This window comes from Protopterus annectens, chromosome 5.part1 (assembly GCF_019279795.1).
Source record: "Protopterus annectens isolate FY-2018-M chromosome 5.part1, PAN1.0, whole genome shotgun sequence".
NCBI lineage: Eukaryota > Metazoa > Chordata > Ceratodontiformes > Protopteridae > Protopterus > Protopterus annectens.
In genome coordinates this window covers 401372849-401395480 of record NC_056736.1, presented here as the reverse complement: position 1 = coordinate 401395480, position 22632 = coordinate 401372849, and the positions used below count along the sequence as shown (strand labels likewise).

The following is a 22632-nucleotide window of genomic DNA, read 5'->3' as shown; positions in this document are numbered from 1 at the left end:
ACTGTCTTGTCTTTACTCAGTTTAATTCCATGTACCTACATTTGCTGAAGTTCTTGTTCAGAGTCTGCTTGTAATGTCACCTGCATCATCTGCATACAGAAGCTTTGTTAATCTGTCCCATCTGACCTGTTTGGTAATGTATTCCTTCACCAGTATGAATAATAGTGTGCTCAGACATGAACCTTGATGCCCACCCACTGCCACTGAAAACCCCTCTGAGAGTTCAAACACCATTCATAATTGTGTTCAGACACCATTCATAACTGTCATTTGGTCCCTGTACATAGTCTGCATAATTTCTAACCATGTTTCTGGGACTTAGAACCATCGCATGACTGCCCAAATCATCTTTTTGAGACCATGTCATATGCTTACTCCAAAGTTTAGGAATGCCCAGTTGTACTCTCCTTGTCTCTAGCTTTTACTCATCTGTTTGTTTCACTACAAACATTGCCTTGGTTGTCCTGCATCCTGATTTGAATCCAAACTGTTTGGTCCTCTACCATCTTATGATGTTCTTCGTGTTTCACTGTTGCAGTCATTAAATTTGGGTAATCTGCTAGCAGGTTTCCCTCAGTCGGCCTGAATTCCAAAGTCTTGGGTCCTTCGTCGGTTGCTGTCTCCTCTTCCATGACGTCAGGTCGTCAGGGGTATAAAACATGCAGCCGACGCCATTTTCTTCACTCTTTCTTGCCACGCAGTGCCCGAAGCAGAAGCATTTCGCAAGTGCCGGTCGGCTGACTACTGAAATATTCGAGTTTGAGTTTCAGAACTGAAGTCTTCACTAAAGCTAAGTACCCCGTTGGGGAAACTTTTTTCTTGCTCCATACCGATGTCAGAAAAAGTTAATAATTGTATTACTTGTGGGAAGCAAATACCTCATAAGGATTTCCATTTATACTTTATTCCTTGCCTAGGCCCCAATCACAACGTGCCTGGCTGTCGGTTTTGTGCTAGATTTAACCAACGCACTATTAAGCGGCGGTATATTTTTGCCTCAAAGTATTTTGGAAACATATTTAACTACCCAGAAATGTCATTGGATAACAATCCGACTACTGGAGTACATAAAAAACGCAAAGAAAAGGACAGAGAAAGGCAGTCGAGATCCAAAACCGATGACAAAGCTTCTCGTAAGCCAGTCACCGGTTCGCCAGTACTCAGTGAGGCGCTTTCACAGCCCCTGATACCCGCTACCTTCGAGTTGCAGGCCTCTACCGACACCCATGTGGAGTCCGGCATGCCGCAAGATACTCAAGGTATTGGACCGACGGATGTATTTCCCTCGGAAGACAAAAGCAACTTCTAAAACTAAAAAAACGATGCATGAGCCACGTGCACAGGCTCTATGCCTAAAAAACAGATGATCAAAATGGCTGAAGACCTTATTACCTTGATCAGGGGTACCCATCCCCCTCCAGATAAGAGGCCTAGGCAAGATACTGATTATGAATCTTCAGATCAGCTTTCTATTTCTTCTGATTCCTCTTCTGATCAGGAATTATCTATACCGCCCTATGAGGATTCTGATGCAAAGGAGTCTATACCATCTGCATCTCCTCCTGAGGATTATTCATTTGGAGAAACCTTGCATACTTTGAGGGACATTTTCACTGGGAGAGTCAAGATTTCTCAGAATTAAAAAAAGAGACTCAGGGATTTCCCCCTTCGCCCTCACCACAGGCCTTTAGCCATTCCCCCTGTTTTAGACATTGTGGATGATGTGTTTTCAGAGTCAAGCTTGTCCCCTGACTCCTTACCTCCGGCTCCCAGTAAGCCTGACAGATATTACAGGGTCCCTGACTCACATACATTTTTATTTAGAAACCCTGCTGCTGATCCTGAAACTATTTCCTGGGGTCCAAAGGGAGTTAAGGCCTCAACAGCAAAAAATCCTACCCCCTCTGACAGAGATTCAAGGGCACTGGACAGATGGGGAAAAAAGGTTTATACATCTGCAACCTTGGCATTCAGGGCCTTAAGATGTCAGTTTCATATGCTTAAGTACCAACAACATGTTATGGGATTGCTGAAACAGAAAATGATGTTGATTTCTGAATGTGCAGAAAATAAAGAATTGCAGGAATTATTGCATGCAGCTGAACAGGTTGGAAAGCATACTTTGCAATGTGGTTTTGACTCCTTAGAGGCCTCCTGCAGGGCCGCAGTTACTGGATCTGTGATTAGGAGGCATGCCTGGCTAAAGGAACAAAATTTGCCATTTCATGTTAAAGCAAAATTGCTAGATGCACCTTTACAGCATGATACGCTGGTATTAAGGCAGAAGAGGTTTTAAAGAAAATGGAAGACAAAGCTAAGTCTATGCAAACTGTTAAAGACTTCTTAAAAGTGCAGCCACCAAGATTCAGTAGACACTGGCCTACAAAAAATTGGTACTTTCCTGTGTCAGACAGAGCTCAAAGGGGCAAATCCAGACGCCCTAAGGGTTCCAGATACCAGGCACAAGATTCATACAGGTCAAAGCAGTGGGGCGCTTCTACCTCCAAATCTGGAGGAGATAAAGCGCAAACCTACAGAAAACAGTCCCAATGACTTCCCTCTGCCTGCACCAAGCACTTATCTTTTGGCAGCACCCTTAGGGGGGAAATTAGCACTTTTTGCTCAAAATTGCCAGTTAATAACCCAGGGCAAGTGGGTACTAAACATAGTTTCACAGGGCTACAGATTCCATTTCCACATTCTGCCAATGGCAAACGGTTGGCCAGATCTGCCAAAAAATTAATGGACAGAGGCACAGAAACAGGTTACATCCCTCATGGATATGGGGGCCATTCAGCCAGTACCAGAACAGGAAAAAGGACAAGGTTTTTACTCAAGACTGTTCTTGGTACCCAGAAAGGACAAGGCCTGGCGGCCAATACTGGATTTATCGATTTTGAACACATACCTGGACATTCCAAAATTCAAAATGCTGACTTTGCAGCAGCTTCTGCCCATGCTGGGCAAGAATGCTTGGCTGGTGACATTAGACCTAAAAGAGGCATACCTGCATGTCCCAATAAGACAATCGTGCTGAAGATACCTCAGATTCAAGGCTGGCTTAATGCATTACCAATTCTCTGCACTGCCCTTTGGCTTATCTACTGCGCCCAGGGTCTTTACAAAGTGCCTGGCACCAGTAATTGCATTTTGTAGACAAAGAAGTATACAAATATATCCTTACTTGGACGACTGTCTCATTCAAGCAGAGAACAAGGACATTCTTCTTTGACACCTGGCGTTTGTGAAAAGGCTTCTAACATGCCTAGGGTACACAGTAAACGAAAAGAAATCACAACTGGTACCCTCTCAAAAGATAAAATTCCTGGGTGCAAGCTTGAATACAACTGCCCAGATGGCTTACCTCATGCCAGACAACCAAAGGCAACTGACTACTTACTTCAAACTGATGACAACAAAAACCCAGATGTTCATCGTGTGACACTGCTGCAGTCATTACACTTAGGTTATCCTGCCGTCAGGCAATTCCCCAGTCGGCCTGAGTTCCAAAGTCTTGGTCCGGCGTTGGATGCTGTCGCTTCTTACCTGATGTCAGTGCGCCAGGGGGGTATAAGATGCAGCCGACGCCATTTTCTTCAGTTTTTCTTGCCGCACGGTGCCCGAAGCAGAAGCAGTTCGCAAGTGCCAGTCGGCCGACTCCTGAGATTTTCATACTGAATCCAGAACCGAAGTCTTCTAAAAAGCTAAGTACCCCGTTGGAGAAACTTTTTCTCGCCTCAGACCGATGTCAGTAAAAGTTAATTGTATTTCTTGTGGGAAGCAAATGCCTCATAAGGATTTCCACTCCTACTGTATCCCATGCCTAGGCTCAGACCACGACGTCACTGGTTGTCGGTTTTGTGCTAGGTTTATCAAGCGCACTATTAAACGTCTATTTGATTTTGCCCGACATTATTTTGGCAGAAAATTTGATTACACTATGCCGTCGGAACTTCCGACGACCGGAATTCATAAAAAGCGCAAGGACAAGGACAGGCATCCGAGGCCCAAAACTGACTAGGCCTACGCAGTCCCTGACGACCGCTTCAATAGAACCACAGACCGCCTCCGACTCCCACGTGGAGCTGGCTGGGCCTTCGGACACTCCTGCAATTCAAATTACCGAGCTTAATCCTACAGAGGGAACCGAAGTAGCTGAATAATCCACAGCTTCAGAGGGTGTTTTCAGACCTACCCAGTTAACAATTAAACCCTCTGTTAAGTCTAAGCCTCCCTTAAAAGCAAAGAAACAGACACAGCAATCTCCAGGGCAGGCTTTCATGCCTAAGAAACAAATGCTAAAAATGGCCGAAGACCTAATCACCCCGATCAGAGGGTCCCAACCCCCTCCAGATAAAAGGCCCAGACAAGAAGCAGACTATGAATCTTCAGACCAGGTGTCCATTTCCTCTGACTCCTCCTCAGACCTAGGGTATTCATTACCCCCTTATGAGGATGCTGAGGAATCCATTCCATCAGCCTCTCCGCCTGAGGACTACTCCTTTGGGGAGACCTTACATACCATGAGGGAGCATTTCCACTGCAAAGGTCAGGATTATTCAGAATCTAAGAAAAGGTTCAGAGACTTCCTTTTATTGCCTCAACACAGACCCCTTGCTATTCCGCCAGTGTTAGATATCGTGGATGATGTATACACTGAATCCAGCTTAAACCCTGATTCCTTACCACCAGCCCCAGTTAAGCCAGATAGATATTACGGAGTCCCTGACTCTCACAAATTTCTATACAAAAGCCGTGTTGCTGACCCTGAAACTATTTCTCAGGGACCCAAAGGGATTAAGGCCTCAACAGCTAAAAACCCAGTCCCGTCTGACAGAGATTCCAGAGCATTAGACAGATGGGGCAAGAAAGTTTATACATCTGCAACCTTAGCCATGAGATCCTTGAATTGCCAGTTTCACATGCTAAAATATCAGCAATTTTTTATGTCTCAGTTGAAACAAAAGATGCTTCCAGATTCAGATCCTCCTAATTTGAAAGAAATGCAGGATTTACTGCATGCAGCTGAACAAGTGGGAAAACACACTTTGCAATGTGGTTTTGATTCCTTAGAGGCCTCCTGTTGAGCAGCAGTTACAGGCTCTGTCATTAGAAGGCATGCTTGGTTAAAAGAACGTACGCTACCAGATCATGTTAAGGCCAAATTACTGGATGCACCTTTGCAACGGGATGTATTGTTTGGAGTTAAGGCAGAGGAGGTATTAAAAAAGATGGAAGATAAGGCAAAATCTATGCAAACGGTCAAAGATTTCTTACAGGTTCAACCTCCTCGTTTTAGCAGAAATTGGCCAACAAAAAATTGGTCCTTTCCAGTCACAGACAGACCTCAAAGGGGCAGATATAGACGTCCAAGAGGTAGAGGTCAGACACAAGGCCCTTACAGACCTCGACAATGGGGTGCACCAGGCCAGAAAGAAAGGGGAAGACAGACGTCAACCTTATAAAAAAGTCTCAGTGACTTCCCACTACAGCTGCCAAACAGCTCTCTCTTGGCAGCCCCCTTAGGAGGAAAACTGGCTCTTTTCTATCACAATTGGCATTGCATCACCAAAGACAAATGGGTTCTCAGCATCATATCTCAAGGTTACAGGTTCCACTTCCACACTCTTCCAAGGTTAAAAGGAATGCCAAATCTACCACCAAATCAGTGGGCAGAGGCTCAAAAACAAATTTCAGTACTCATGGACATGAGAGCCATTCAAAAGGTACCACCACAAGAGCAAGGACAAGGATTTTACTCAAGACTCTTTCTGGTTCCCAGAAAGGACAAAGCCTGGAGACCCATTCTGGACCTTTCTTCTCTGAACACTTACCTGGATATTCCGAAATTCAAAATGTTGACACTACAGCAGCTTCTTCCCATGCTGGGCAAGAAAGCATGGCTCGTGACTTTGGACCTCAAAGAGGCATACCTGCATGTCCCTATCAGACAAAACTGCAGAAGATACCTCAGATTTCTAGCAGGTTCAATGCACTATCAATTCTCTGCCCTGCCCTTTGGCTTATCTACTGCGCCCAGGGTCTTCACAAAGTGCCTGGCACCAGTAATTGCATTTTGCAGGCAAAAAGGAATTCAAATTTACCCATACCTGGACGACTGCCTAATCCAAGCAGAGAGCAAGGGCATTCTTCTAAAGCATCTGGCGTACGTAAAAAACTTATTAAGTTGCCTGGGGTACACAGTAAACGAAAAGTCAAAACTAGTGCCCTCACAACAGATGATATTCCTGGGTGCCAGCTTAAACACAACAGCCCAGGTGGCTTATCTCACGCCAGACAAGCAAGGACAACTGACTCAGTATTTTCATTTAATGGCAACAAAGACCCAACTCCCTGCAAGAAAAATTCTGCAGGCCTTGGGCTACATGGCATCTTGCATACTACTAATTCTATATGCCAGACTGCATATGAGGAAACTACAATGGTGCCTAAAGAGTGTATGGTCTCAACACTGTCCAAAATTCGGAAACAGTTATACCACTAATTCCTTGCCTACAACAGGAGTTTCAATGGTGGGCTCAAGCTTGGTCACCTCAACAAGGGACAGCCCTTTACTCAACCCACAGCCAGGGAGACACTGACAACAGATGCATCGGATTACGCCTGGGGAGCACACATGGCAGGAAAATGTATTCAGGGCGAGTGGCCCGGAGAACAAAGACATCTCCACATCAATCAAAAAGAGATGCTAGCTGTACAAAATGCAATTATGTCTTTCAAGGACCTGCTACATCCAGGACAACTACTACTAAAGGCAGACAACACCACAGTTATGTGGTACATAAACAAGCAAGGGGGCACACACTCCTACCCCCTCTGCAGACAAGCCATGAACTTGTGGAACACAGCTTTAAACTACCAAGTTCATCTGCAGGCACAATTCCTGCCAGGAGAGAACACCACACTGGCAGACGACCTAAGCAGAAACATCATGGATCCTCACGAATGGCAATTGAGTCCACAAATATTCAGAATGATAGCACAAAAATGGGGGAAACCAGACATAGATCTGTTTGCAACCCCAATGAACTGCCAACTACAGAAATTCTGCACAAGGAGGTTCCATCCACAAGCATGGAAAGTGGATGCCCTCTCATTCAGCTGGAAAAAACTACAAGTATACACTTTCCCTCCTTTACCTCTCCTTCCAAAGGTACACATAAAAGCCAGGCAGGAAGAGCCAAAGATGATCCTGATTGCACCAGACTGGCCACGCCAGCACTGGTACCCAATCTTAAAGAACTTAGCACAAGAACCACCCTGTATTTTGCCTCAAATCCCACAGCTGTTGACACAACACAACAATCAGATACTTCACAGCCAGCTAAAGACCTTAAATCTAGCTGCATGGAAAATCTCTTCACCAAGCAAGCATTGCCTCTCTCCAAAGCTGTTATGGATGTCATTCTGGAGGCCAGAAGGCCTAGCACCAGGAAAGCCTACTCGGATAAATGGAAGAGATTCTGTGCCTGGAACCAAGCACACAGCCTTGACCCTGTTGTACCAAACATTCCTCAGATACTTCAATACTTAACTGAGATGCAGGACAAGGGCCTCTGCTTCTCATCCATCAAGATTCATGCCTCAGCCATTTCTGCTCATTACAACATGAATCCACCAATTTTTTTTCAAATCCTTTACTCAAACAGTACCTCAGAGGGGCTAAAAACATGAGACCGCCTCGTAGAGCACCTACACCAACTTGGGACCACAACTTTGTTTTGGAAAAATTAACTTTACCTCCTTTTGAGCCAGCTAACACAGCAGATTTAAAATACATCTCTTGGAAGACTGCTGTGCTACTGGCAGTAACATCAGCAAGAAGAGTTTCAGAATTACAGGCACTAATGGCAGTGGAACCTTTCCTCATCTTCCACCAGGACAGGGTGTCTTTAAGAACTAACCCTACGTTTATGCCAAAGGTAGTATCAAGTGTGGCTCTAAACCAAACTATTCACTTGCCAACTTTTTATCCAAAACCACAGAACAAAGGGGAGAGACTACTGCATTCCTTGGACATTCACAGACAGTTACGCTTCTACTTGGACAAAACCAAAGCTTTCAGAAAATCTGAACAATTATTGGTAGCATACGCTGCAGGAGCACAGGGAAAAGCCATTTCAAAGCAGACTGTTTCAAAATGGATAGCTCACTGTATACGTTTTTGCTATTCCTACCATGGGAAACCTGTACCTAGCAGCATTAGATCTCACTCCACCAGGGCAACAGCCACTTCAACTGCCTACCTCAGAGGAGTGCCTACCAAGGATATTTTAGAAGCAGCAACATGGAGTTCTGTCCATACCTTCACCAAACATTACCATTTGCCTTTATATTCTAAATCCAGAGCTGGCTTTGCCACTGCTGTGCTGCAGGGCCTTATAGCCACCCCTAATGCCTTATAGATCCATCCTCCCTACCTCAGCTTTGGGATTCCACCCAAGTGTAATGACTGCAGCAGTGTCACACGATGAACATAGTACAGTTTTGTACCTACCATAAATGTAGATGTTCGAGTGTAGACTCTGCTGCAGTCCAGGTTACCCTCCCTCCTTCCCCTCTAACTTTCTGGTGCGTACCTAGCTCTTCTACCCTTATTTCCTAAAGGGAGTATTTGCTGGTAATTAAAAATGGTTGTTTGCTTTTCTATTATATATTTTACTAGCAATTTGCAAGGCCTACCTATTTGGGGGCACCTGACATCTGGGGCAAAAAAAACTGAAGAAAATGGCGTTGGCTGCATCTTGTATCCCCCTGACGCACTGACGTCAGGGAAGAAGCGACAGCATCCGACGCCGGATCAAGACTTTAGAACTCAGGCCCACTGGGGAACCGCCTGACGGCAGGATAACCCAAGTGTAATGACTGCAGCAGTGTCTACACTCGAACATCTACATTTATGGTAGGTACAAACTGTACTTTATCTGCAAGACAAATTCTGCAGGCTTTGGGCTTCATGGCATCCTGCACCCTACTGATTCCATATGCAAGACTGCATATGAGGAAACTTCAATGTTATCTAAAAAGTTTATGGAGTCAACATTCTCACAGTCTGGAAGCAATGATTCCTCTCATTCCCTGCCTATAGCAGGAGTTTCTATGGTGGGCAAAGGCACGTCACCAAAACATGGGACGGATCTTCACTCTACTTCCTGCCAGTCAAACCTTGACAACAGACGCATCAGATTATGCCTGGGGGGCCCACATGGCAGGAAGATGCATACAGGGCATATGGACCCCAAAACAAATGCATCTACATATCAACCAGAAAGAGATGCTAGCTGTTCAAAATGCCCTAACAGCTTTCAAGGACTTACTTCATCCAGGACAACTACTGATAAAGATGGGACAACACCACGGTCATGTGGTATATAAACAAGCAAGGGGGCACACACTCATACCCCCTTTGCAGATTAGCCATGGCACTGTGGGATACAGCTTTGACCTACCAAATACATCTTCAGGCTCAATTCCTGCCAGGAAAGCAAAGTACACTGGCAGACGATCTAAGCAGAAACCTTATGGATCTTCACGAGTGGAAACTAAATCCACAAGTCTTCAGCATGATAACAGAGAAATGGGGGTGCCCAGACATAGATCTATTTGCCTCCCCTCAAAATTATCAATTGAAAAGATTCTGCACAAGGACATATCACAGACAAGCATGGAAAGTGGACGCCCTATCCTTCAGTTGGAAAAACCTATCAGTTTACGCCTTTCCACCTCTGCCTCTTCTACCCAAGGTCCTCCTAAAAGTCAGACAAGAGAAACCAAAGATGATACTAATTGCCCCGGACTGGCCCCGCCAATACTGGTACCCAATCCTAAGGAACTTGTCTCAATACCCATCTTGGACCTTACCTCTAAGACCTCAACTACTGTCCCAGCAAAACAATCAGATCCTGCACAATCAACTCCAGACACTGAACCTGGCAACATGGCTGATCATGTTGTTAAACAAACAACACCTCTCAGTAAAGCTATGATGGATGTCATTTTGGAAGCCAGAATGCCTAGTACTAGAAAATCTTATGCTGATAGATGGAAGAGATTCTGTGCTTGGAATCAAGCACAAGGAACTGATACAGCAGAACCAAATATTCCTCAGATATTACAATACTTAACTGAGATGCTTGACAAAGGCCTATCTTTCTCATCAATTAAAATCCATGCCTCTGCCATTTTGGCTCATTACAATACAGAGCCACCAATCTTTTCTCATCCTTTACTAAAGCAGTATCTTAGAGGAGCAAAAAATTTAAGGCCTCCTAGAAGATCACCATTACCTGCATGGGACCTCAATTATGTGTTGGAAAAGCTCACCCTGCCTCCATTTGAACCAGCTGCTACCGTTGATATAAAGTTCTTATGGAAAAACAGCTCTGCTACTAGCAATTACTTCAGGAAGAAGAGTTTCAGAGATACAGGCCCTCATGGCTGTAGAGCCTTTTATCATATTTTACCCAGACAGGGTGTCTCTGAGGACAAATCCTACATTTATGCCTAAGGTGGTTTCCAGTGTGGCTCTTAACCAGACATTTCATCTGCCAACCTTTTATCCAAATCCGCAGAACAAGGGGGAGAGAATTCTGCATTCCTTGGACGTACATAGACAACTAAGATTCTACTTGAGCAGAACTAAAGCTCTAAGAAAAACTGAGCAATTATTAGTGACATATGCTGCAGGATCAGAAGGAAAGGCTATTTCAAAGCAGAAAGTGTCAAAGTGCATAAGCCACTGCATTCATTTCTGCTACTTACACCATGGTAAACCTGTGCCCAAGGGCATTAGGTCTCATTCCACCAGAGCTGCAGCTACTTCAGCAGCCTTTCTCAGAGGAGTACCAACCAAAGACATTCTAGAGGCTGCTACTTGGAGTTTACAAAGCGTTATTATTTGTCTCTCTACTCTAAGTCCAGGGCAGGCTTTGCCACTGCAGTTCTGCAGGGTCTTATAGCCGCACCTAATGCTGTTTAGCTGCAGCCTTCCAACCATAGCGTTGGGATTCTACCCAAATGTAATGACTGCAACAGAGAGACACAAAGAACATAGTACAGTTGTGTACACTTACCATAAATGTAGATGTTCGAGTGTATTCACTGTTGCAGTCAAGGTTACCCTCCCGCCATCCCCCTGTCATTCTGGAGTTTATCTTTCCTTCTCTATCTTCTACAATCTGTGTGGTATATTTGCTTGTAGATGAAGATAATGTTTATATTGATGCATGTGTATATATATATATATATATATATATATATATATATATATATATATATATACATACATATATATATATATATATATATATATATATATATATATATATATATGCTACCCATCTGGGGCAAGAAAAACTAAAGAAAATGGCATTGGCTGCATTTTTTATACCCCTGACAACCTGACTTCATGGAAGAGGAGACAGCAACCAACGCAGGACCCAAGACTTTGGAATTCAGGCTGACATGAGGGCAACCTACCAGCAGATTACCCAAATGTAATGACTGCAACAGTGAATACACTCGAACATCTACATTTATGGTATGTATACACAACTGTACTTTTCTGCTACTCTGTATATTTATCAGTCACCCTCTCTGGCACTTGCAGTGTGACGGGTGTTTGATACCTCTGTAGTGTCCACAGTTGTGAATGTCCCCTTAATTCTTGTACACTGGCAGTAGAATGCTTATTCTCCATATTGCTCTGAGTACTATCTGGAGCAATTTATCCTCAACTCACCTGACATCTTTATGATATCTGCCATGACCTCATCAGAGTCTGCTGCTTTTCCTGTCTTCATTTTCAGTAGCACAGTTCATAACTCTTCTAGAGTGGTTTCTCCTCCTTCCTTCTTTTATCATAGGCTGTGTTTGGGGCAGTACAGCTTCTGTGAGATTTTCTTCATTGAGAATTTGCAGGAAGTACTCCTTCTGACTTTGATCTGTAGACTGGTGAGCAGGTTGTTTGTTATCCGTTATGAAGGGTGTCTGATGTTTGTCTGGCTTGCAGCCTCATAGTTTTTTTTTTTTTTTTGTGTGCCATCTACTGAGTTACTTTCCAAAAGCTGGGAGAGTGCCGTTGTTGCCTTGTTTTTTGCTATTGCAGCTGTTCTCTTGGCCTCTGCCTTAGACAGAGTTCCTTATTAGCCTGGTCTCTTTTTTTCTATCTCCCACTTTTTTTTTAAATAATTTCCTGGACTTTGGATTCCACCTCCAGCCTTGCTTATGTTCCTTATTTTTACATCTGACTTAGCTACATAGCTGTTTCTATAGTCTTCACACATGCTGTTTTGAGACGCTTCTAATTTTCTTCAACTCTACCTTTTTCCTGACGTGCTAGAGCCCTGAGTATTTCCATGAACTCTTGTGCTTTCATTCAGCTTCCAGATATTCAGCCTAGTCTCTGACTTTATAGAACCATCTGTTCTCCTCTTACTACTGCTTGCAACTGATTGTGGCCACCAGTGGGTTATGCTATGGGCTGACTGTTTCACTGGGCATAACTTTCCAATGTCTGACTTTCCTGAGTTAAAACAGGAATGTTGTATAGGTTTTACAGTATGAGTTATAGCATTCAACATCTAAAGACAGTTTCTTCTTCCTCTTTATGATATTCAGTGAATAGTATTTTTAAGCAGCTAATCCCGTGACACCTGATGTATCTTACCTTCTGTGTTCAGCTTTATGAATAGTGGCATATGTGTCTAATGTGTTAGCCACAGAGTGGCTGCTTATAAGCAGCAGTGGCATTAATGTCTGCGTGATAATTGCTGTATAGATTGGTATGCAGTTTAATGTCCTCTCTCAATTTCAACTTAGAATATGGGAGTGAAGGCATGAGAGGTACATGCATATGATTAAACATTTCCATAGAGATGTATGCATACACACACCAGCCTTCCAGCCAGTGTGTTTTGGTTGTCTTCTCTTCCTTTCCAAGTTTATAGCAAGGGAACAAATGCACGAGTTGGATCCAATTTTGAACTACCTGTATTTCAGTAGTGATCATATTTTATTTGCTTTCTATGTAGATGTTGTTCGTGTTTCAATGTTGCAGTCATCACACTTGGCTTATCTGCCTGCAGGTAGCCCTCAGTCGGCCCGAATACCAAAGACTTAGTATTTCTGCATCGGATGCTGTTGCTCCAGGACTGTCGTCAGGGGTATAAAAACAGGCAGCTGATGCCATTACATCAGTCTTTCTTGCCGAGGAGCCCGACACAGAAGCACTTTGCAAGTGCCAGTCGGCCGCTACCTGAATTTTCATTTACGAATTTAATAATCCTGAAGTCTTCTAAAGTTAAGTACCCCGTTGGGGATCCTTTTTTCTTGCTCTAACCGATGGCAGAAAAAGTTAACAATTGTCTTGCCTGTGGAAAACAAATACCTCTCAGAGATTTTCATTTTTCCTGCGTCACCTGTTTAGGCCCAGACCACGACATTCCTGGCTGTCTGTTTTCTGCATTATTTAACGCCTGAACCATTCGTCGTTGGGCTGTCTTTGTCGCTAAATTCTCTCGCTATCTATCTCCATATTCTGAAATGGCTCCGGTAAGCCATCTGACTACCGATATTCCGAAAAAAGGTAAAGATAAAGATAGAGACAGACCGCATAGGTCCAAAACTGCCGACGACGCTTCCGTTAAGCTAGTCGCCAGTCTGCCGCTACTCAGTGAGGTGGTTTTGCAGCCCCTGATGCCCGCTTCAGTGGATTCACAGGCCTCTACTGAGACCCATTCGGAGGCCGGCATGCCGCGAGACTCTTCGTCGACTATGGAACCTGCGGATGTCTCTACCTTGGAAGGGTCTGGAGCCGTTGAGCAGGCACCAGCTTCTGAGGCAGTTATTCGCTCAACCGATGTTCGACTCAAACCGACTTCTTTAACCAAAACTACTGAGTTTCTTAGGCCCAGAGTACACACTACGCCTAGAAAACCGATGACGAAAGCGCATGCACCTGCTCCCATGCCACAAAAACAAATGCTTAGAATGGCTGAAGACCTTATTACGCTGATTAGGGGAAGTCAGCCTTCCCCTGCTAAGAGACAGAGTCCAGTCCCCTTCAGCTTCTACAGACCAGGAGTCCGATGACTCTGAAATTTCTGATTATGAAGACATGCCGTTATCTGCTTATGAGGGTTCAGATGCAGAGGAATCCATTCCATCTGCCTCCCCTCCAGAGGATTTTTCCTTTGGTGAAACCTTGCATACCTTACGAGAGCATTTCCACTAGACATGCCAAGACTATCCTCAGTCCAAAAAGAGACTCAGAGAATTTCTAGAGTTGCCTCAACACAGGCCCTTAGCAATATCCCCTGTCCTGGATGTTGTGGATGATATTTTTATTGAATCCAGTCTTATTCCTGACACTTTACCTCCTGCCCCTAGGAAACCAGACAGGTACTACAGAGTACCTGACACTCACAAATTTCTTTTCAAGAGTCCTACTGCTGACCCAGAGATAATTTCCCAGGGGCCTAAATGTATCAAGGCTACTACAACCAAGAATCCCACCACTTCGGACAGGGATTCCACAGCTTTGGACAGATGGGGTAAAAAGTTATATGCCTCTGCAACTCTTGCTATTAGGGCATTGAATTTTCAGTTTCACATGCTGAAGTACCAGCAACATATTATGGAACTTATTAAACAAAAAGTGGCAACGTTTTCAGACTGTGCAGAAAATAAAGAATTGCAGGAGCTTATGCACTCTGCAAGCCAAGTCAGCAAGTATACTTTGCAGTGTGGCTTTGATGCCCCAGAAGTGTCTTGCTGGGCAGCTGTCACTGGCTCTGTACTGAGAAGACGTGCTTGGCTGAAGGAGCAGACCTTGCCAGACCATGTCAAATCAAAGTTATTAGATGCTCCTTTGAATAAGGACTGACTGTTTGCACCAAAGCAGAAGAGGTTCTTAAAAAGATGGAAGAAAAAGCTAAGTCTATGTAGACTGTTGAAGAATTCTTACAAGTGCAACCCCCTAGATTCAGTAGACATTACCCTTCCAAACACTGGTCCTTTCCAGCCCCCTCCAGGCCTTCTCAAACCAGACCCAGGGAAAACAGACCACCCAGACTACAGTCTCACGGTATGCAGCGATGTAAGCAATGGAGTGCCCCCACTCCTAAAGCAGGGAGTGGTAAGCCACCTCCTTACTGAAAAAAGCTCACAGTGACTTCTTTACTCAACTACCCAGCCCTGCTTAATTGCTTGTGCCCCAGGAGGAAAACTTGCCCTTCATGCAAAAAACTGGATGTCCAGCACTCAGGACCGGTGGGTGCTCAACATTGTATCCCAGGGATACAAATTTTATTTCCATTCACTGCCAAACCCAACCGTGTTTCCAGACCTTCCTCCAAACCGGTGGGCAGAGGCTCAAAACCAAGTACATTCCCTGCTCAGTATCAGAGCTATTCAGCCAGTTCCAGTAGAACAGAGGGGTCAAGGATTCTACTCCATACTCTTCCTTGTACCCAGGAAAGAGGGCTCTTGGCACCCAATCCTAGATCTTTCCATTCTCAACACCTTCCTGGTGGTACCAAAATTCAAAATGCTTACCCTGCAACAGCTTCTTCCTATGCTAGCCAAGGATGCCTGTTAGTCACCTAGACTTAAAAGAAGCCTATCTGCCTATCCCCATAAGGGAATCATGTAGGTAGTATCTACGTTTCAGGGCAGGGTCTATGCATTATCAGATGTCCTTCAAGGATGCATCTGCAGTCATAACAAATGGGTTGTCCTGTCGTCAGGCAGCCCTTCGGTCGGCCGGATTCCAAAGTCTGGGTCCGGCTTCGGCTGATGTCGCACTTCACCCGACATCATCTCTGCTGGTCTTCGGGTATAAAGGCATCAGCCGACGCCATTTTCCTCAGTCTTTCTTGCCGCGTGGCGCCCGAAGCAGAAGCTGTTCAAGTGCCGGTCGGTCAGATCCAGAGATTACTACTACCGAATACTACTTCGAAGACTTCTAAAAGCTAAGTACCCCGTTGGGGACTCTTTCTTGCCTCAGCCGATGTCAGAAAAAGTAAATAACTGTTTAACTTGTGGGAAACAAATACCTCATAAAGATTTCCACTCTTACTGCCTACCTTGTTTAGGCCCAGACCACGACGTAGCAGCCTGTTTAGCCTGTGCTTCCTTCAACCGACGTACGCTTAGGCGTCGGTCGGAGTTTGCTGAACAGTTTTTCTGCTCAGATTTTGCGTACATTATGCCGTCGGATCCTCTGACTACCCAAATTGTTAAAAAATGCAAAGAAAAAGACCGACACTCGCGGTCCGCGGTTTCGGCCGAAACCACGGTTAAGCAAGCCGCGAGTGTCTCGGTTTCGGCCGAAACCGAGAAAACGGGTCAATCTTCAGCCGAATCCACGACTACTACTGAGGCTCCTGCTACCTTAGTTGAATCGGCCTCTGAAGTTTTGCCTACTACTGTGGTTCCTCCTGAATTATCAGACACTATCCCTTTGGATGTCTCTACCCCAGCACGTGGTGCTGCTAGGCCTCCTGCAGCCATGTCTATAAAGGCCTTTGCCAGGGTTAAAGCAGCCAAAACTGTTATATCAGTGCCTGTTAAGACCCCCTCACATAGGCCCTCTTCTAATTCACAAATGCTTACTCTGGCAGAGGATTTAATCTCCTTAATTAGGGGATCCCAATCTCACCCAGACAGGGCCTCTCAGCCTCCAGAAAAGAGACCTAGAGTAGAGCCCCCCGAGCCAGTGTCCTCTGATGATTCTTCGGATGACTCAGACATTACTGATCAGCCAGAGGCTCCTTTTTCTACTTATGAAGATTCCGATGCTGAAGAATCCATTCCATCTGCCACTCCACCAGAGGAATTTTCCTTCGGGGAAACCTTACATGCCATGAGAGAACAATTCCAATGGCAGGGACAAGATTTCTCAGATTCAAGAAAAAGGCTTAGGACCTTTCTGCACTTAACACAACATAGGCCTTTAGCTATACCTCCAGTTCTGCCTGTTGTGGATGATGCTTTTAATGATGTTTGCACTGCTCCTGATACTTTACCTCCAGCCCCTGCCAAACCAGATAGATTTTACAGGGTGCCAGACACTCATCACCACCTATACAAGGCCCCACTTGCAGATCCTGAGACTATATCCCAGGGGCCTAAGGCAGTAGCTTCGACCTCAGCAAAAAAACCTCTCCCTTCTGAAAGGGAATCCAGGTCCTTAGAGAGATGGGGGAAAAAAGTTTACACCTCTGCTACTCTCTCAGCTAGAGCTTTAAACTGTCAGTTTCACATGATCCAATACCAAGAGTTTATGCTTGATCAGTTAACTAAGAAGCTGTCTTCTGATGATTCCTTAGATAAGAAATATGTTTTAGAAATGGTGAATAACATTCAGCAGGTTAGTAACCATTCTTTAAAATGTGGCTATGATGCACTGGAGGCTTCATTTAGATCAGCCATGACTGGCACAGTGATAAGAAGGCATGCATGGTTGAAGGAACAGGTTTTGCCGGATCATGTTAAAACAAAGCTGTTAGATGCTCCTATGGATAAGGCCAGTCTATTTGGTACACCTGCTCAGCAAGTAATGAAGAAAATAGAAGAGAAGGCAAAATCTGTACAAACAGTTAAAGATTTCTTACAGGTTCAGCCCCCAAGGTTCAGCAGGAACTGGCCTGCCAAAAATTGGTCCTTTCCAGACTCCTCAAAATCTCAAAGAGGCAGGAATAGACGCTCCAGAGGCAGAAATCAATCCAGAGGAGGTGCCTATAGAGGACGCCAGTGGCAAGGCAATAACCAGAGAGGCACAGACACAACCACTGCCACTGCAACTGGACAATCACAGTGACTTGACTCTGACACCGCCTACCAGGGAGCAAATAGCAGCACCTTTAGGTGGAAAGTTAGCCTTATTTTCGAAAAATTGGCACTATATCACAAAAGACAAGTGGATTTTGCAAACCATAGACCAAGGCTACAGGTTCCACTTCCACACCTTACCAGTAAAGAGAGGAATGCCAAACCTACCTCCAAATCAAAAACAGAAGCTCTAAAGCAGATAGCTCAATTAACAAAATGAGAGCTGTGGAAAGAGTACCAATAACACAACAGGGCAAAGGATTCTACTCCAGACTCTTCCTAGTACCAAGAAAAGAGAAAAGTTGGAGACCTATTCTCGACCTGTCCGTCTTAAACACATACATCACTGTACCAAAATTCAAAATGCTGACCCTACAGCAACTTCTTCCCATGCTGGGCAAGGAGTGTTGGCTGGTAACTCTAGATCTCAAGGAGGCATACCTGCACGTCCCCATACGACCAAATTGCAGAAGATACCTCAGATTTCTTGCAGGATCAGAGCATTATCAATTCTCAGCATTGCCCTTTGGCTTATCTACTGCCCAGAGTATTCACAAAATGCCTGGCATCAGTAATCGCTCATTGCAGGCTACAGGGAATCCAAATTTATCCATACCTGGACGACTGCCTGTTACAAGCGGACAACAAAAGCAAGCTGACAACAGATTTACAAAGAGTCATTTGCTTACTACAAGCCCTGGGATACACAGTCAATTTAAAAAGTCAAGACTGATACCATCCCAGACAAGAACATTCTTGGGTGCGGAATTGGACACAGTAAAACAAATGGCATTCCTAACTGCAGAAAAACAAGCACAACTCCTCTTTACTTCTTGGCATTAACAAAGCAGCACAAACTAACAGCAAGAAAAGTACTGCAGGCCTTGGGCTTCATGGCATCATGCATAATCCTGGTCCCCCATGCCAGACTGCATATGAGAAAACTACAGTGGTACCTAAAGAATTTATGGTCTCAACACAAGCACAGCTTAGAAACCGAAATCCCACTAATTCCATGCCTGAAGCAAGAGTTTCTATGGTGGGCCCAAGCATGCCAGTCAAACCCAGGCTTGCCCTTCCACAACTTTCAAGCAAACCAAACCATCACAACGGACGCCTCAGACCTAGGCTGGGGGGCGCACATGTTGGACAAGTGCATACAAGGATTGTGGACTCCAGACCAGCTGCACCTGCACATAAACCAAAAAGAAATGCTGGCAGTAAAACTAGCAATCCAGTCATTCAAACCATTCCTCAAAGAAGGACATTTAATGATAAGGACAGACAACACCACAGTCATGTGGTACATCAACAAACAGGGAGGGACTCATTCATACCCCCTATGCAGAATGACTCTAGACCTTTGGAATATGGCTCTGAGCTACAACATCCAGTTACAGGCAATATTTGTGCCGGGAAAAGAAAACACCCTAGCAGACATGTTAAGCAGAACCACCTCGGATGCTCACGAATGGATGCTACACCCGGCCACCTTCAAGGCCATCACAAAGAAATGGGGAATGCCACAAATAGACCTATTCGCATCCCCACTCAACCACCAGCTCAAAAAATTCTGCACAAGGACATGCCACCCACTAGCATGGAAGGTGGACTCACTGTCCTTCAGCTGGAAAGGCCTGACAGCATATACATTTCCACCTCTTCCTTTGATGCACAAGGTACTGCTGAAAATCAAAGAGGAACGTCCAAGGATAATTCTGATAGCTCCGAATTGGTCAAGACAACACTGGTATCCTTTGCTGAGGAGCATGTCTCAGGGGAGAATGTGGCCGATACCCCTGATGCCTTTGATGTTAACTCAGAACAACTACAACATCATGCACCCAAACCTAAAAACCTTGCAACTGACTGCCTGGAACATCACATGACAGCTACTAACCCAGACTTATCCCAAAGGGTTAAAGACATTATCCTTGAAGCCCGCAGACCTTCAACAAGAAGGAACTATGCAGGAAAATGGAAAAGGTTTGTCATTTGGAGTACTGAAAGAGGAAAAGATGTCTCGAACATAGATATTGCTAACATCCTGGAGTATTTGGCAGAGCTTCTACATACAGGCCTGTCCTATTCCTCCATCAAGATACATGCATCAGCTATTTCCGCAGAATACAGCTTCGATCCACCTGTCTTTTCTCATCCTCTACTCAGGCAATTCCTCAGAGGGATCAAGAATGTAAAACCTCCTAGGAAACCACCATTACCAGCATGGGACTTGAACTTTGTGCTAGAAAAATTGACACTACCTCCATTTGAACCAGCAGCAACAGCAGATCTTCAACACCTATCATGGAAAACTGCTTTTCTACTGGCAATTACTTCAGCAAGGAGGGTTTCGGAACTACAGGCCTTAATGGCAGTACAACCATTCCTAATCTTCCATCAAGATAGAGTGTCCATGAGAACTAATCCTACATTTATGCCTAAGGTGGTATCCAGAGTGTCTTTAAACCAGGCAATCCACCTACCTACCTTCTTTCCCAATCCACAGAACAGGGGAAAGGCTGCTGCATACCTTGGATGTACATAGACAGTTACGCTACTACCTGGACAGAACCAAAAGTAACAGAAAACTGACCAGCTTTTAGTAGCCTATGCAACAGGAAGGGAAGGAAAAGCAATTTCCAAACAGACAATCTCCAAATGGATAGGAAATTGCATAAGATTCTGTTACTCCTACCATGGAAAACCAGTTCCACAGAACATAAGACCTCATTCTACAAGGGCTACAGCCACTACCACAGCTTTCTTACGAGGAGTGGCAACCAAGGACATTATTGAGGCGGCTACTTGGACCTCCGTGCATACATTTGCCAAGCATTATAATTTACCTCTATACTCTAGATCCCGAGCAGGGTTTGCCACTGCTGTATTGCAAGGGATCCTAACTACACCATAATTCTTCTTCCTCCTCCCTAGTTTGGCTATGGTATTCTACCCATTTGTTATGACTGCAGATGCATCCTTGAAGGACATAGTACAGTTTTGTACCTACCATAAATGTAGATGTCCGAACAGGATAGCATCTGCAGTCAGGATTACCCACCCTCCTTCCCTCTGTGGTACTCCTAGGGTATTTACCCTCCTAATAGCTAGCTGGGGAGTCTCTTATGGTGTATTTGTTTGTATATATGTACATACATGCTTATTTTTTGTGTTTGCCTTCTACTATTTTGGAAACATTGGCATTTATCCAAAATTTAGCTTTCCTAGAGGGCAACTGGCATCTGGGGCAAGAAACACTGAGGAAAATGGCGTCGGCTGATGCCTTTATACCCGAAGACCAGCAGAGATGACGTCGGGTGAAGTGCGACATCAGCCGAAGCCAGACCCAGACTTTGGAATCCGGCCGACCGAAGGGCTGCCTGACGACAGGACAACCCATTTGTTATGACTGCAGATGCTATCCTGTTCGGACATCTACATTTATGGTAGGTACAAAACTGTACTTTATCTGCCCTTCCCTTTAGATTCTGTACTGCGCCTAGAGTATTCACAAAATGAATGGCTCCAGCCATTGCATACTGCAGGCAGAGAAATATCCAAATTTACCTGTACTTGGACGACTGCCTGATTCAGGCGGACAGTCAGGAATTACTGCTGTAACACCTGACATTTGTGAAAAACCTTCTCACTTCCTTGGGGTACACCATCAACGAAAAGAAATCAAAACTGATACCCAGTCAAAAGATTGTATTCCTGGGAGCAACCTTGGACACAACTTCCCAGGTGGCATTCCTCACCTCAGAAAAACAAGTCTATCTGACAGACTGCTTCAAATAAATGGCCACCAGAACCCAGTTAGCTTCAAGAAAAATACCGCAAGCCCTAGGGTTCATGGCATCCTGGGTACCGCTGATTCCATATGTAAGACTGCATATGAGGAAACTCCAATGGTACTTAAAAAGTCTTTGGTGACAACATTCTCAGGACCTGGAAACAGTCATTCCTATCATACCCTGTCTAAGGACAGAGTTCCTCTGGTGGGCAGGAGCATGCAACCACAACAAGGGGCTGCCATTTACTCAACCCCAAGCTGCCCAGACCCTAACAACAGACGCATCAGACTATGCCTGGGGGGCACACATGTACGGAATATGTATTCAGGGCCACTGGAGCCCAAGTCAAATTCATCTGCACATCAACCAGAAAGAGATGCTAGCTGTACAGAATGCCCTGACAGCTTTTAGATCCCTAATCTTTGCAGGACAACTGCTATTAAAAACAGACAACACCACAGTTATGTGGTACTTCAACAAGCAGGGGGGAATCCCATTCCTACCCACTCTGCAGACTAGCCATGGCCCTGTGGTACATGGCCTTGGACATTCAAGTCCATCTGCAAGCTCAATTCCTGCCAGGCAAACAAAACTTACTGGCAGACGACTTAAGCAGAAATCTCCTAGACCCACACGAGTGGCAATTGGAGCACAGCACCTTCAACCTTCTGATTCAGAAATGGGGACCCCAGAGGTGGATCTCTTTGCCTCCCCCTACAACCACCAGCTTGGCAAATTTTGCACCAGGAATCCTTACAGCAGGGCCTGGAAAGTGGATGCCCTATCTTTTCAGTGGGTAAATCTCTTAATCTTTGCCTTTCCCCCTCTACCCCTCCTTTCAAGAGTATTACTCAAGATAAAACAGGACAGACCAAGCACAATTCTGATTGCCCTGGACTGGCCACTCCTGCACAGCCTGACATCGGTGCCACATTGGCAGCTACACCAGAATCCAACCCTCCTCTCTTAGCAAGAGGGACAG

General features: G+C 44.9%; 1 protein-coding gene across 1 annotated transcript in view; it reads left to right on the top strand.

The window, feature by feature from the left end:
- SCML2 (Scm polycomb group protein like 2) overlaps nucleotides 1–22632 on the top strand; it is a 2608432-nt gene that overhangs the window by 2056762 nt on the left and 529038 nt on the right. Inside the window, exon 12 of the mRNA XM_044073060.1 lies at nucleotides 12969–12981. Coding sequence (XP_043928995.1) covers nucleotides 12969–12981 — 13 coding nt within the window. The remainder of the gene's footprint in view (nucleotides 1–12968; nucleotides 12982–22632) is intronic.